We start from the raw sequence: 15,844 nt of genomic DNA on the forward strand, positions 1-15,844 counted from the left end.
GACAATCCTGCCACACTCAAAGACAGAAAGACATTTTGTCTGCGCCGGAAAGGAAATCATGACAATGTTACTGCCTGAAGAACAATGACATGAACGGCAGATTTGAACTTTTTAAGGCTATGGTCTTAAACCTTTGATCAGCTGATGAACAGCCTGTTTGAGTTTAAAGAAGTTTGTTAATAATTTGCCTATTTTCTATTTTGTGTCTCTTAGTTCTGTTTCTTCTTTTGACATTTTGAAGCTTACAATCTGGCATGAAATATGAATACTTGTGATGTTTCCCATGGTCTTAAGATTGTATTCAGGAGTGTACAGTCAGAAGACATCTCCAGTGGGGTCCAACATATATTTTAAAGCTGGAAATTAGCACACATTTTTAAAAGGGTTTTGAAAAATCTAAATCAAAGAACGAACATGATGTAAAACCGAATATTTAAGATTAATTACATAAAATGTGTTTATTGCATTGATACAAACTTTTTACGAGATATAACATTTTTGTCTGCTTACAAACAGCTAAAAAGCAATGCAGAAAAAAGAAAAGTGTAATATATATGATTTACATTTTTTATATATCACTATTAAAATAAGAACAATTGTTGAACGTTATTCAATTATTCATTTATTGCATGATACAAATCTTGAATAATTTATACAGTAGAAAAAGCTATATTTGTATGAGCGCAACAAAACAAAATATAACCAGACCACCGAACTATATCTGCCAAAGGTCATTTGGTTTCACCTAATCCTTTAACTGTCTTGTGTTGTAAAGATAACATTTATAAAATGTGCAGTTGCTAAGTCCTCCCTAACATTTATTTGGGGTCTGTTTCCCAACAGTAGAGATAATATTCTAAAAAGCTATCCACATGCCAACAGCTATATCAGTTTAATCACACATTTTAACTGTTAAATTAATTATAAAGAAATTCTAGAGGGAATGGTTAGAATATAAATTATGATCATCAGCTAAATGTGCAGTCCACTCATTTTGAATAAGCACCTTATAACAATGAAGATATGTCCAAAAGAAGACCCCTATATATATTTCCACCTATACAGTATATGATCTATATACTATATATATATATATATATATATATATATATATATATATATATATATATATATATATATATATACTATATAGATCTATATATATCTATATACGTTTAGATTCTCCTATGTAAACTCTATGATGGATGCACAAAGAAATGCAACTGACGACCGGTTTGCTGTCACTCTGAGTTTACATTGCCCAAGATTGTTATGTAATGTTTATCTTTCAATATAGTCTACACCAGTTAACTGATAACAACAGGAAATGAACTGTGATGTAGAAAATATCAGTGCATTTAAACAGCTAAATGTCCAATCTAAAAGACCAGTTCTGATTGACAGAATGAGTCAGTGGAACTGATTATATTATTGTGGCTAATGTGTGGAGGAGGATGTCTGGTGTAGAAATGAATCATAATGCTTACAGTACAGTACCATTCTCACTCCAATCAATCTGGCCACTATCCTGGAAAAAAGCGAGGAAATATTAAATAATATAAAACCCGCTGTTACAGCTCTGCTACCTGCAAAAATTAAATAACACCCAGGAAGAAAAGTCCATCAGAAAACCTAACATTCTATAGGTGAGGACGTGCATGAACCCAGAGCTGGACTCAAGTCAACATTTCATGGCATATTGAAGTTTGTTCAAAGTCCTTTATACCGTTTGTGGTGTGTTGTGCTGCAGATAAAAACCAATATTTATACAGTGGAATAAGCAAGACAGATTTGCGTCTATTTACCGTCAATCGGGTCAACTTTCCACGTCGTAGTCAATCTTAAGGCCCTCACAGTATCTACAGATAATTAACACACAACTTATGCAGCATAACACATGCATTACGTTACAGTTATAACATGTTTATTATTGTCTTTCAAGCTATAGTGTAGCAAGCTATTTCACGTGTAAATTTCGAGCGTTTTGATGCTTCATAGACGTGCTAGCCATTTCGGTTTGTTGACTATTAGCGCCCCCGGGTGGAGAATCGAATGCAAATAGCACGATTAAATTTAGTTTGTACTGAATTAATTCCTAATGTCTAATGTTACGAGATTCCAGACTGTGTCTCAGATTTTTTGGGATGTCTTCATTGGTTTTGTAAATGCAAACATAACTCTTCCAAAGTCAGAAAAATCTGTCAGAAGGATTGTTTACTTTTTTTGGGGGGGGCAAGGGCCACTTTGTGGATGACGAAATGTAGCAGATATCGTACTGCAAGATATTGTAAAACATTGAGTACTACATATTAAGTATTGTCTAAAATATACGTGTATATAGTACCATACACCACTTTTTAAAAGTTTGGGGTCAGTTTTTTTATTTGATAAAAATACTTTCTTTCATTAAGGCTGCATTAAATTGATCAAAGGTTAAAACATACAAAATATGACTGAAATCTTCACACAAATGTTTCTTAAAGCAGCACAGAACGGCTGCTATAACTGTAGTCTTGGGTAAGCATACAAGAGGCTTCTTTCAAAAACACTTTCAAATCATGCAGAACCCAAACTTTTAAACGGTATTGTCAGAATAATGAACAACCTGGCTGTGGGCGTTTGTAAGTCAGGCCCATAGGCTGCACAACCTTTACTGCTAACCTGCAGATATGCATGTCCTGAACCATCTGAACTTGTGACATTTAAAGTTTCGGAATTGCCATGTCATGACAGAGGCTTATGATAGACTGACCTACTTACAGTTTGCCAAATCAGAAACTGATCTGACACCATAACGGTATAACCCCTGTCCTATAGCCAACTGCACTGTTCGGGCAGCATTCCAAGCACATATGAAGTTCAGTTATTCTTACAAAATAAACGCGCATTCCTAGAATGAAATGCACTTCTGGCAACAAAAGTCACCTTGATCTGTTCAGGACCTGGATTGCTCAGTGCGCTCATTTTTTAAGAGTTCTTTTAAAGAAACCTTCATGCATTCCTTTAAACACAATATGAAAATTGGATAATGCTTAGTTACATTTTTATTAAAACATTTGAAATACAAAAGGCAAGAGTACTTGCAGAAGTCATGCACACAGTAATATTGTTAAATACATTTGTGACATGCCGCAAAATATTAAACACTAACAAGCTGCAGCATACATTTACTTCAAGTATAAAGTGTATTTACACTTTAGCAGGCCTATAACTTTATTACAGAATTGCATTAATTACACTGCTGATTGACTACCATTCGAAACATTTCATGTAGCAATCAGCTGCGTTCTTGTGCAAGAGCAGAGAACATACTGAGAACAGGCAAGAAAGCACAATCACAGAGTTATGGTTTTAACCTTATTCAATAACCCTCAAAAAAAAAAAAGTGACATTGAACTTTAACTCTAATCTCTACCCTGTGGCCAGTAATCACTTGAAAAATGTTGTGACACCTGAAAAAATACATGGAAACCAAATTAATTACTTTAGAAACACAACTGAAAAATCCTTCAGATTCACATTTCCCCACTGTAGTGTAATCACATAGGTGCGTTTGCGTCCTATAAGAAGCGTAAGCATAAGCATATCTGGTTTGTTGTGTCATTAACCTCTAGTTCCTTAAATATCTCTCCTTCACCTTTCAGAGAAATTCAGCGCACATCAGAAAACCAAACCGGAATTTCAGCAACGGCCAGCAGCATTATAAATACAATATCACTGTGAGGGACTGAGGTAAGAAAAATAAGAAAGTAACAAGAGAATCTTTTGTGCGCAGTAGCAGTTATGTCTTTAATTACATTTTACACGTTAGTGTCTTTACAATATTGACCTTCTACCTTACTGCAAACCATGACTCTGATTCCACGTACAGGTAAAAAAATAACAGGCCTCTTTATCAGGACTTTTACAGAAATGAGAAGATAAAGTTGTTGCACAAGCCATGTTTTGATGACACTTGAACTCCAAGACGTGCTTCATGAAAACCTGCATCTACTAAGGCATGCCGTACAAAAAGAAGAACTTAACAGTCAAATAGAGATAGAATACAAATGGTACTAAAATAAAATACTTTGCATAAAAAAAGAAAAAGACGAAAAAAACACTGCTGCTTTCATGTCCCTGGATAATTAGTGGCATTAGCAGCTTGTTTGGTTCATTAAAACCTACATAAAACGTTAAGATAGCGAACTCAATAATGAAAATGTACTCACTCCTATGTTGTTCTAAACATGCATGTAGGACACAAAAAAGCCATTATTACTATATATAAAATGAAAGCCATGAACAAAGCCATACAGGTTTAGAATTACATCAGTGTGAAAAAACAACAGGATTTACACTTTGGGGTGTATTGTCCCTTTAAGGTATCTTCTTATTCAACATATCCCATTTACAGAGCACTTCAACTTAAAAGTACATATCTTTTGCTTTCTATCCTCATTCTTTCTCACTTGCCATTTTAAATGACATTTGTTTTACTTTCCTTTTTCATTCATTCAAAAATTAAAAGCATACAACATAAAAGCAAATTTTGGCACAACACAAGCAGTATATAAACGCTCTCCTCAGTGCAAAATCCGCTGAACCTACACTAGTACATTTCCAGTCTTGATTTATGGTTTTGTGCTGCATTCTGATTGTGAAAATAAGTCTGGGATGATCTCGGGATATTTTTTTCTTTTTGGCTTAATTCCGCATAAAACTGGGAATCAACACCGCTCACCTATTGTAGAAATGAACATAAAAATACACTCAGAGTAATACATTCCACCGGTATAGGTAACATTTTGCCGTGCTGATATTATTGATAATGCAGCGTGATGAGATTGTGCGTAAGATTAGAATTGATAATGTATGTAACAGAACATGTGAAAGAAAGAGTGTCCACTTCTACTGTCCACCGATGACATGTGGGTTAAACTGCACTATAATGATTGTGATATCATCCCTATACATGCGGGCTAACTCTTCTGGCAAGCTTAACATCTTTGACAACCTCTCATGGTCCACCATCCCGAACTCGTTATTCCCCACCGCGTGCCGAATCAGGTGCGTAGCTGCATTCTGGTCCTCGAAGGTGGAGGAGATGCGAGCTTTCCTCTCCTGCAACAATCCCTGCATCTGACCCAAGGTCACCTTATAGCCGCCGACACTGACTGGCTGCTGCTGGTGAACTCCAGTGAGATGCTCACCCACAATCCTCACCACCTCCTGCCTGTGTAGCGTTTCCCACAGCCCGTCCGAGCCCAGCACCAGGAAACGATCCTGTGGACGGAGGCGGTGTCGGGTCACCTCCGGTTCCGCCGTAAGGTAGGGTGGTGTGTGATAGTTGGGTGGGATGAACTTGGCGTGCTCATTCTCATGGAGCTGGTCTGGTCCAGACTCAAGAACGCGGCGCTGCAGTTCAATGCTCCACTTGAATTTAACATCTCCAAAGGCCCTAAATGGCATGAGTAACCCCAACAGGCGATCCTGCTTCACCACACTTTTGGCCTCAGAAAGCGGGTGCTCGGATCGCACGCGCTTCATCTCAGATTCATTCTGCGCGTTGTGGTCATTGGTGAGCGTGAGGGCAGAAAAAGAGCCATCGGGTTCCTGTACACCCAGGACTGCCCGGCAATCTCCAGTGTTGGCAATATGCAGCTCATTACCATCGATGTGTGCAACGCATGCTGTGGCACCTGAGAATGCAACACGGAGCACCCAGTAGTGCAAGAACGCATTCGGGTCGCCAACCTGCGCTTCAAGGGATATGTCATTGTCCAACCTTTTAAAGGCAGTCACGAGAGCTTCAGCAACATCTGGTTGCTCCCCAGGAACGCTCAGATCCAGCAGTTCCTGCCAATACGTGCGCAAGCTGGAGAAGTAGAGCCGTGAAGCTTCCTTGCTGAAGTAGTCATTGGGATGCTTGTGCCACTGCAGTATCGGGTGAAGAGGTCGTCCGCTCTCCACCGCGTTCTCCAGCTCCATCAGCGTCTCATGTGGCAGCAATGAGACGGCTATGTAATAGAAGAGGCGCTCGGTGAGTGCCTGAGCACATGCGCAGCCTGCGTGGCCATCAAATACACCGTAAAGCATGCCACGGGTCTGCAAGCATGTTGCTGCACTTCGGCGATCCTCGATGGGTGCATTTGCCGGTAGCTGGTTGCTGTCGAAGCCCATGACCGAACTGAGGTTCTTGCCATCAAACTCAGGAACTTTGAAGTTGTACTCATTAGCTTTTAGTATGCTGTTAACCTGAGGTGGGGTCAAGTAGTAGGTGCGCCATGCAGGTGAGGTCCTGTATCCTCGCACCTGGTGCCGCCATCTTTGTTCAGAGCTGTGCAGCTGAGTTGAATTGACGCATGGACGAGGAGACCGGCTACAGTTTTGGCATGTTATGGCTGGCAGCAGGATCTGACCAAACCTCCTGCCATGGATGAACCTGAACAACTGGGAGGTAGCAGCCATGATAACTTGACCTTACCCTCAAAGGACCTGCAGGAAAACCATAGCTCAGTTAGAAAAGTTTAGAAAATCTGACATTTCACATTTTTGTAGATTTCAAATCGAGCTATACAAGAAAATCAGTGGGCAGTTTTACAGTTTTGACATCACGTTTATCAAGTTCTTGGGTCTTGATGTAAAAGTAACTTCAAATGTCTGTAGATGGATGACACATTTTAAATCATCAGAAGATTACTACAAGGATAAGGTCAAGGCACGTAAAAGCCATTCCATTCAGGATGGGAGAGTGTCCCAAGGCTATTTATAGTCCCATGCTGCTACATTCTTGGCATTGGACACATTGAGTGTCCCACTGGCCTATTACTGGCCCCTGTAACATTTTCCCATTACATAAAGCAAAAAATGCTGCAACCCAACATTCCCTGCCCTTAAGGTCAGTCCCATTTTTAAAGGAATTTCTGTCCTATCTTTACCCAACCGAAACACAATGCTAAATGTGTTCTAATTTTATAATAATAAGTAAATAATATTTTATTATATTTATTCTATTTTAATGTATAAAATATATTTTATCCAGTGAAAACCATGCAATGCGCTGTTGTAATTACAGTACATTACTTCTACTACTTTTAAATTGTACTTTTGTTGTTACGCCATTTGAAACGTGTAGAATAGACTACATAAAAATGAGATTAGCTTTTTTACGCTTTGACTTAAGGTTGCCCAATTAGGGTCCTCAAACCAGCGGGGCAGCCAATTGTAAAAAAAAAAAGATGCTCTTTTGGAAAAAGTAATCGCAAATTAGGATTTCCGCCAAAATGGATACAGAGGGTTAAAGTTAAAGTGTCTTACTCTAAAAACAGCTCACGGCTTCACGCGCTCTGTTAAATGCAGTACTGGTTAAGGAGCTAACATACAACGGGCGGGTTACCTGAACCGTGCCGGGTAACCACTATATCAGATGTTAAAACGATTTAACATATTTACTCTCACAACAAAACGACAGTTGCAAAAAGGGGAAAAAGTTCTATTGAGTCCTACCAGTTACGCCCCGTCCACATCATCCAGCATGCATACTCGCTAAGTTGCCATATTGTTGACATTTAGGCTTGGCAACAGAATTGTGTAAATATCACCGCAGAGAAATGTAATCGGATAAACGTCCCTGTATTTCAAAAGGAAAACAAATGATTCGGGCAGCACACGGTTTGTACCGCGACCTCCTGTTTTACTGCGTGACTGATCAAACGCGAATGCGTCTAAAATAAGCCGTATCCCGGCGCGCTATCGTCGTTTGAACCGCATGCGCGATCCAGTACAGCCAAACAAAAGATGAATATTCTTACCTGAGGATATTAGTGGACGACTGAGTTTGCGATCGATGTTTGATCGGACTACATTAGTTCATTTGCGCTCACCCCTCCCGCATCCTGAGAGCCTGGTTTGCCTCCACTCCCACGGGACGAGATGATTGGTCCACTTACAGAGCTGCGACGTCATCAGAGGTGTGGCTCCGCTTAACCTTTCCTTTTCCGGTAGGCATAATGTTTTTGATTATTATGTGATTGAAAACAAATATACAATTAAGATGACAATAAAAATTATGTTTGTTTTAAAATTTAGGTAGTTCAATTTGTAACAGTTTTTCTCCATAAAGGTGTTTTCCATTTCACTAACTTACAGAAATGTGGCATGATTTAAATTCTGCTGCAAGAATAAGGAATGTGTGACCTTTAGTCTTGAAATTCAAAATAAACTTACATTCAAATGAGTCTGATTCGACTGCTTCATTCTGACTGAAAAACTGACTTGTAAAGGCACCTCTAGAATCAGGAAGTTTTGACTTTTTCCTCAAACCTTTGACCTGCCAAATCCTTTAGGTGTGTCTCTGTTGTGCTACCTTCAACTCTTCTTGTCACATGATTGACAGCCGTCAGGTAAGGCTTCATAGCTCAGTGGTTAGAGCACTGGTCTTGTAAACCAGGGGTCGCGAGTTCGATCCTCGCTGAGGCCTGATTGATCACCTTTTAAAAAGTGAAAATTATTACCTGTTCTGTAACCCTACAACATTTCGCTCAATGTGCCACCGCGATACCTTGCGATGCTGGTAGATGGCAGCAAAACAAAACGTATCTGAATTTAAAAACTATTTGAAGCTACGATGTGCCTAGTATTGAGGCTGAGGCAGTGCAAAGCAATTCAAGGTTATCTCTTGAACTTCATTTTCCTTTTTAGTCTCTTCATTTTGCCTGACATCAGTCGTTTTTGAGTATGTTTACTACTTTCATCATTTTTTTTCTTCAACACATCTCTACATTGTTGCAAAAACAACCACCTGATTGTAATTTGTTTGCACATACACTATATTGTCAAATGTATTGGGACACTGTCTTCTAATGAATAGCTTTGTCTGCTTTAGTCATCTTCATGAGTACAGATGTTAATGTTTAAGCATCAAGTGATTTTCTAGGGAATTGTGTGCTTCTAATTTTATAGCAACAATCTGAACAGGATGCCTCTGCATACAAAAAGAATGCATGGTTCAAAATAAATGATTGATTCAGTCAGTGTGGAAGAGCTTGACTGGTCTGCAGAATCCCAGCTGAACGCTTCTGCTGTGACTTTTTGAGCCAGAAATTAATCAATCGATCGTCCGCTGTTTAACCATTGATTCACTTAGGCCTGCTCCCTTACAGGAAAAACCAGATTTAAAGAACCTGATATACCAGATAACTACTATGAACTCAACCCTCTTTCAAAAGGTATCAGGAAGTACTTCTCTCTTCGGAGTTATAGGATGACTTCTCTGAACTTCTCTGAAGAAGGATTCTTTGATGTTGACTGAAAACCTACTAAGAGGACCATGTATTTGTACTGGACTGGGGGTCTATCAGCAAACAGCATCTGATTCAAATGGTTATTTATGAAACAAAAGAAGAGAAAGTTCATTGGATTTGAAAGCTGGAAATGGCTTTTGTGAAAAGAGTATCGTTGGAGGATCTCTCTTGTCCTGTGTGCACTGAAATATTCAAGGCTCCTGTTATGCTGTCATGTAGTCACAGTGTCTGTAAAGAATGTCTTCAGAAGTTCTGGCAAACCAGAAATACTCAGGATTGTCCTGTCTGCAGGAGAAGATCTTCAAAACTCGGTCCTCCTTGCAATCTGGTGTTAAAAAACTTGTGCGAGTCGTTGACAGTAGAAAGCGCTTCAGGGTCCGAGGAGGTCTGCAGTCTCCACAACGAGCAACTCAAACTTCTCTGCTTAGACGATGATCAGCTTGTGTGTGTCTGTGTGCAGAGATTCAGAAAAACACGGGAATCACAGATTCCGCCCCGTTAATGAAGTTGTTCCATCTTACAAGGTAGGACGCATTCTCTTCTTTACCAGACGTAACAATGTGTTTCATTTTTCCTTTAGTGCATCTTCGTAATACAAGTAAAATATATGTATGCAAAAGTAGCTCGTTTGCACTGTATATTAGCACAGACACTGATCAAACTTATTTTTTACTGGTGAACTCAAGGAGCAGCTCAAAACAGCCTTGACGTCCTTACAAGAGAAGCTTAAACATACAGAAAAAATGAAAAAAGAGTATAATACAACAGTTCTGCAAACCAAGGTGAATAAGAGTCAGATGCTTAGTTTTTTTTTCCTGTATTTAATCTATACAGCATTAAAAATGCAGAGGTAAACTTCTCTGTTTTTATGTTCAGACTCAGGCCGAGCACACAGAGCAGCAGATTAAAGAGGAGTTTAAGAAGCTTCATCAGTTTCTGCGAGATGAAGAAAAAACTACAATCGCTGCACTGAGGAAAGAGGAAGAGCAGAAGAGTCAGAAGATGAAAGAGAAGCTTGAGGAGATTAACAGACAGATCTCAGCTCTATCAGAAACAATAGAAGACATAGAGGAGAAGATGAACGCCAGTGATGTCTCAATTCTACAAGTGAGAACTGAATATTTGTTCTTTTGCACAAAACTCACCCTGTATTGAGATGCACAATTCATTTAAATATTGATTGTTAAAGGAGATAATAAAATGTTTTGTTCATATTTTGCAGGAATTCAATGTCACAATGGAAAGGTAAGTGAGTTGTCATGTCTTTGATTGTGAACACAGTACGCTCAGTGCAGTTCTGACTAGTGAATGTTTTCGTTTTATGCAGAGCCCAGAGTTCACAGCTAGATCCAGAGATGCTTTCAGGAGCTTTGATCGATGTGGCAGATCATCTGAGAAACCTGACCTTCAGAGTCTGGAAGAAGATGCAGGAACTTGTTCAAAACAGTGAGTCTTTTAAAGAGACAGTTACACACAGTGTAAAGTCATACAAGGTCCTTGCTTAAAATCTCAGGGTCACAGGAAATTTTTTTATGGGCAGGCCCCTTCTTTATTAAATCTCAGAAAAATATTCCTCTGAAACATGTATGTATGCAAATAATTTGTATACTTATTTTAAAATTGAACTAAACCTAATGGACAAAAAACAAAATTCACACCATTGACCCATATGTTGTTTGTTTGTCTTCTCAGCTCCCGTGACTCTGGATCCAAACACTGCACATCCACGTCTGATTCTGTCTGATGATCTGACCTGTGTGAAGTACAGCAAGACACAGCAACTGGTTCCTGATAATCCAGAGAGGTTTGAGATATATTCCTGTGTTCCAGGTTCACACGGATTTAACTCAGGGAAACACTTCTGGGATGTGGAAGTTGGAGACAATTCATGGTGGATCATTGGAGTAACCACGGAATCAAACCAAAGGAAAGGAGCAGATTTCTTTAACACCAATGTGTGGTGCGTGTGGTACAATGATGACAAATATTTCTCACAGTCTCAAGAGATCCCCAACAACCCCTTTTCAGTTGAAGAGAAGCTTCAGAAGCTGAGACTGGAGCTGGACTGGGACAGAGGAAAACTATCATTTTGTGATGCAGTAACTAACAAACATTTGTGCACACTGACAACCATCTTCACAGAGAAAGTCTTTCCATTCTTTTATAGTTGTGATGAAAGACCTTTAAGAATATTACCAGCTAAAGTGGTTGTTGGAGTCCAGTCCGTGGGGGAACCACCGGAAAGCAATTTATACCAGGGGGTAGAAAGTATATGATATTAAAGGCAACAGACAGAATTATTAAGGTGGTGATAAAATGTTCTCTTGGAAACAATTTCAGGAAAGTTCATTTCTGACCATGTACTGTAATAGTCACAAACTGTAAACAGTATAATTATTATTAGTAGCCAATATTTTACTATAAATCAATTATTTGTGCTACTGAATCTGCTGATATTAAAATTTTAAATGGTCGCTGATTGTAGCTCTTTTGAAACCCATTACCTGTAAGACCTGAAACTCTTAAATGACCTCATGCTCAAATAAATCGAATTCAATTAACTTGTATGTTAATAGCATCTTTCGTAACGTTTCAATTTAAAAAAAAAAAAAAAAAAAGTCTGTCTTTAGCTCTAATGTGAAGTAACTCCATATTTGGTGGCTGCTACTATTTTATCATTTAATTTACAGAAGTTTAGTTTACAATGCACTCTTAATGCTGCTTAATTTAAAGAGTTGAGGCTTACTAGGTTAAAATAACGAGTGAGATTTTTTTTGTTTTTTCTCTTCACTGTAAACACCTCGTGATGCTGCTAAAGGGCAACAAAATAAATACATATTAAGCCAGCTGTGACAACACTGCTTTGTATTGTTCTTTTTTTACCAAAGTTACACATACAGACGATCTTGTATTTCATTTAGCCAAACCAACATCATAAGACTACAAGTAGTTCACTTAAACAACAGACTGAAAACCTAAAAAAAAAAAGAAGTAACTATTGTGTGGTAATCAAATTAAAAAAGGCAACAGTAAAACATACACAAACATACACAAGGAACAGAACGTGATAGAGGTATGTCAGTCCTTCACATCCATTGGTCAGACAGCATTTAAAAGTGCATTAAGAAAAGTTTTATATTCTCTCTTATGGCACGATGCAGGTGGCTTTACGGAGAGCCAGGTATCCAGTCACCACATCTGTGGGCAGCTGACGGATGTAGGAAAACTCTTCTGTCGATGCAAAGCGCAGTTTAGTCTGAGGGTCAGTGTAGTTTGCCTGGGACACAAAGATCATTAAACATAGGTTGACAACACTATTCTCATTAAATAATGAATAAATTCTAAATTACTAACAGACAACATTTTTTAACAGACTCACCGGCAGACCTGATATGTCGGAGTACTTTTTAGCAGGTTTCATAGAAGGAGGCGCATCTATGCTGCAATCTGACAGACAAAAACAACAAAAGACTTTTAAAATGTTGTCAAATTAAATCAGCATATACAACAACATTTAAAAGGTTTAAGTACACAGACATGATTTAATTTTGTATTTTTATTAAACCCTATCTTTAGGATTATCATCACTGGTACGGACAGTCATTTCAGTCTGATTTATGTCATCTTTTCTCTTTATTTTGTAAGTCAGACTCACAGTTAGGATCAGTGATTTTCCAGGGCAGCGCTTTCTCCGCTGCTAAAATCTGCTTGAGATTTTTCCACGTCCGATTTTTCTTCCCTGCTGCTGCTCCACCAATACCTGAGTGCTAGCAGAGCAGGAAGCACTCATGAACGTATTGAACACATAACATTTTAGGCTTTCTTTTTAACCTAGAACAATCTTACCACAAAGCTGGGGTTTTTAAAAGGAAGACATTTGGTGGAAGTCTCTACGTCAACAGCCCCCACTGGTTTTCCTTCAGAGGTCGACTCCACTGGAGCAACCTGTGACAAATTCTACACCAATCATTAGAAATATAATGAAGCACAAAATGTAAACGGTATGCCCGTCATGTACCGAGGTAGGGTTAGTTCTGTACCTGAGTCTGAGCAGTTGAAGGCGCGGGTGGTGTTTTCTTCTTTTTGCTGCTGCTGCTGCTGTTGTTGTTGTTGTTTGGCTGCGGGGTTGTGTGGGTCGCGGGACTGACGGCTCGTTTCTTGCTCCGGGCCTGAGCAACTAACGCCGCCGCTGTCTGAGCTTTACCCGCAGAGAGCGTCGCTGGATTTAATTCCCTTGCTTTTGATACTCCCGGTTCAGAAGAGGCAGACATTTGTCTTCATCGACTTTTAACAATCATAACCTGAAATATGGTAAACGCGTTAGCCTGCAGCTTTTCACAACATCCCGTTCACCCGGAAGTAATAAGAAAGTGCCAGACGTTTGTATTCCGTTACTACACTGGACTTCTCGCGATGGTTCCGCTGGTTGGACAATAATTAGTTTGGAACAAATATAAAACATTGTCATTTAATATACATTTAATATTTTAGTTTGTTTTATGTGTTCTACTTTTTATTTAGATAATGACAAACACTTGTTTATCTGTGAACTGAAAACAATCATACGGATGTCCTACATAAAATAACTGAACCTAATATCTCTTTAGAAGAATTTGAAACGGGACCAACACATTGCCTGTTCCCTTTCACAGCAGTTAGCGTCGAAGTTAAGTTTGATTTATGCTCTATGGCAGACTCATTATAGAATACAAGAGGGTAATGGCATTTATATTTCAATCACACGTGTTGCTGGGGGAAATAAATGACTAATTAACTTTGTTAAAAACAGATGTCAGGTAATTATTTCTCTTCTCTCTGTAGAGTTTGATACAACATCCACCACAGTGGCATTGTCCTACACGTCTCCCTTCCCGTCTGTCTTTCACTGAAAGAGAAATGTAACGAAAATGTAAACAGCATCACAAAATTATTTCCATTTTAACCATTATCAATGTGGTTGTAAATTCATGAAGTGATTTTAACTGATGTACAGACCAAACCGCAACAAACCTTTATTTGAAAACATTTATATTCTCGTTAAGGATGTCTAACTTGTTTATTTATTTATTTCTTTTTTACAGCAATCGGGTATGTAGGGTTATGGATATATTAGAAATATTACTTTCTTCACATTGTGCCTATTTTACATCATATCCAAAAAGAGGCGGCTTCAAAGAGACGAGTGTTCCCTTTCTTCAATTCATTCTCTCTGTTCTCGTCCTTTCTTTGAATGCCATTACTTGTCATCTCACCTTTTCTGCCATCTCAAATGTCAACTTCAGAGTTCACGTCGTTCTCTTTCATATGGACCCCTCTGAATGTTTTGAAGTGAAATATTGTTGGAGACATAAAGGGAAAAATGTGAGCGAGTAATCACCACATGTAGCGCAACATCAGTAGAACATTATGTTGTCCTTGAGCTATTCAGTGCTTCAACTAATTTTATCATTCCGACTTCTATTCAAAAAGCAGGCCATGTCTTCTGCTTTATTCTGCCTGGATTCCTTAAAAAATTAATGACGAAAAGTGATCCTGCTGTTCTAAAAGGAAAGGTGTTGTAGTGCCATTTGTTGATTTTGTAAATATTGCCTACAAGTAACCTGGTAGGGTAATAATATTATCCACAAACACACGTCGTTTAGGTCTGCAATGCAGGATGTTCAGTAAAAAACACTTTGCTGTGACAATTCAAATGCTTTGAATCATGAAGCATTTCTAAAGCAGTCGTTGTCTGGCTTTTTCAGGGAATATTCAAAAACACTCTCATATAGGCTAAGATATTTCCTCTGGCACTTCTGCTGTTTTACAGTGAATAAAACTTTCCCACAGTTTACCCTGGTATCCTGTTGACATTGCTTGATAATTATCACTATTATCCCCCCCCACACACACACACACTCACTCCTCTTCCTTGAAGAAAACAACTGAGATGTTGCAGGCGGCCGCTGATAAGAAGGGACAGAGCTCCTCTTTCCTGCTATAGTGCTGGGTCTGCATCCTCTCTTGGAAGTTGACCTGAATACATCTGTTTGATTCACCTCAATTTAGTCCTGCTGTAGCGTTTTGGCTGTACTACGGCTGAGTTACTGTTTTTATAAAAGGTTGAGAGAGGAATGGGGCAAAGAACGCACTGAACACACTTGACGTCTCATTTATATTTCATCAAGACGATACTGCTACAAGTGGCTGCATGCAATACATAAATAAACTATAGGCGGAGATTCTGCGTTGAGGTTCAGTTGCAAACAACCATGAATATTTTATGAGCCAAACTTAAAATGCAATAAATGAAAGACTGGGCTTTTTCCTGGGTCATTGTTTTGAAAGTCACTATCTCAACAGACCTCAAACACACAACTGAATACCCAGAGCTCTGTGTGCGTGTGTGTGTGTGTGTGTGTGTGTGTGTGTGTACTTGTTTATGCTACATTGTGGCATGTTTGTATTTGTTTAGGATTTTGCATATTCATATTTTCCCTGCTTTTTAACTAAAACAAGCTCAATTATTATGAAAAAAAAAATCATAACATAATTAAACAAAGCAGAGGAAAGAACCTGAA

The 15,844-nt window shown here is 38.7% G+C and overlaps 3 protein-coding genes and 1 non-coding gene across 6 annotated transcripts; 2 read left to right on the plus strand and 2 right to left on the minus strand.

Annotated features, from left to right (window-relative positions):
• Nucleotides 1-3,026: 3,026 nt before the first annotated feature.
• pdp1 (pyruvate dehydrogenase phosphatase catalytic subunit 1) lies at nt 3,027-7,940 on the minus strand. The gene is made up of 2 exons (XM_043261126.1): nt 7,794-7,940; nt 3,027-6,477 (listed from the first exon to the last, which is right to left on the minus strand). Exon 2 carries the CDS (start codon nt 6,448-6,450, stop codon nt 4,891-4,893), a length of 1,560 nt encoding a protein of 519 aa, XP_043117061.1. The 5' UTR covers nt 6,451-6,477; nt 7,794-7,940; the 3' UTR covers nt 3,027-4,890.
• A 448-nt stretch (nt 7,941-8,388) lies between these two features.
• Nucleotides 8,389-8,461, plus strand: trnat-ugu. Its single transcript has one exon. It is a non-coding gene; the product is annotated as a tRNA-Thr (tRNA).
• Nucleotides 8,462-9,223: 762 nt separating this feature from the next.
• LOC122360491 (zinc-binding protein A33-like) lies at nt 9,224-11,985 on the plus strand. The gene is given in 7 exon segments (XM_043261128.1): nt 9,224-9,735; nt 9,737-9,808; nt 9,971-10,066; nt 10,161-10,391; nt 10,507-10,529; nt 10,612-10,730; nt 10,977-11,985. Coding segments are annotated over 7 exon segments (1,446 nt in total). The 5' UTR covers nt 9,224-9,414; the 3' UTR covers nt 11,561-11,985.
• A 147-nt stretch (nt 11,986-12,132) lies between these two features.
• Nucleotides 12,133-13,661, minus strand: ino80c (INO80 complex subunit C). Of its 3 annotated transcripts, none has more exons than XM_043261130.1 (5): nt 13,325-13,661; nt 13,131-13,229; nt 12,940-13,051; nt 12,664-12,731; nt 12,133-12,561 (listed from the first exon to the last, which is right to left on the minus strand). In XM_043261130.1, the coding sequence occupies exons 1-5, from the start codon at nt 13,553-13,555 to the stop codon at nt 12,430-12,432; spliced, it is 642 nt and encodes a 213-aa protein (XP_043117065.1). In that variant the 5' UTR covers nt 13,556-13,661; the 3' UTR covers nt 12,133-12,429. The 3 variants fall into 3 exon arrangements, with proteins under 3 accessions (XP_043117065.1, XP_043117066.1, XP_043117064.1); XM_043261131.1 differs by having other exon boundaries at nt 12,133-12,515; nt 13,131-13,241; XM_043261129.1 differs by having other exon boundaries at nt 13,131-13,241; nt 13,325-13,660.
• Between the last annotated feature and the right edge of the window lie 2,183 nt (nt 13,662-15,844).

The sequence above is a fragment of the Puntigrus tetrazona genome, chromosome 16, assembly GCF_018831695.1.
Source record: "Puntigrus tetrazona isolate hp1 chromosome 16, ASM1883169v1, whole genome shotgun sequence".
In the NCBI taxonomy this organism is placed as follows: Eukaryota; Metazoa; Chordata; class Actinopteri; order Cypriniformes; family Cyprinidae; genus Puntigrus; species Puntigrus tetrazona.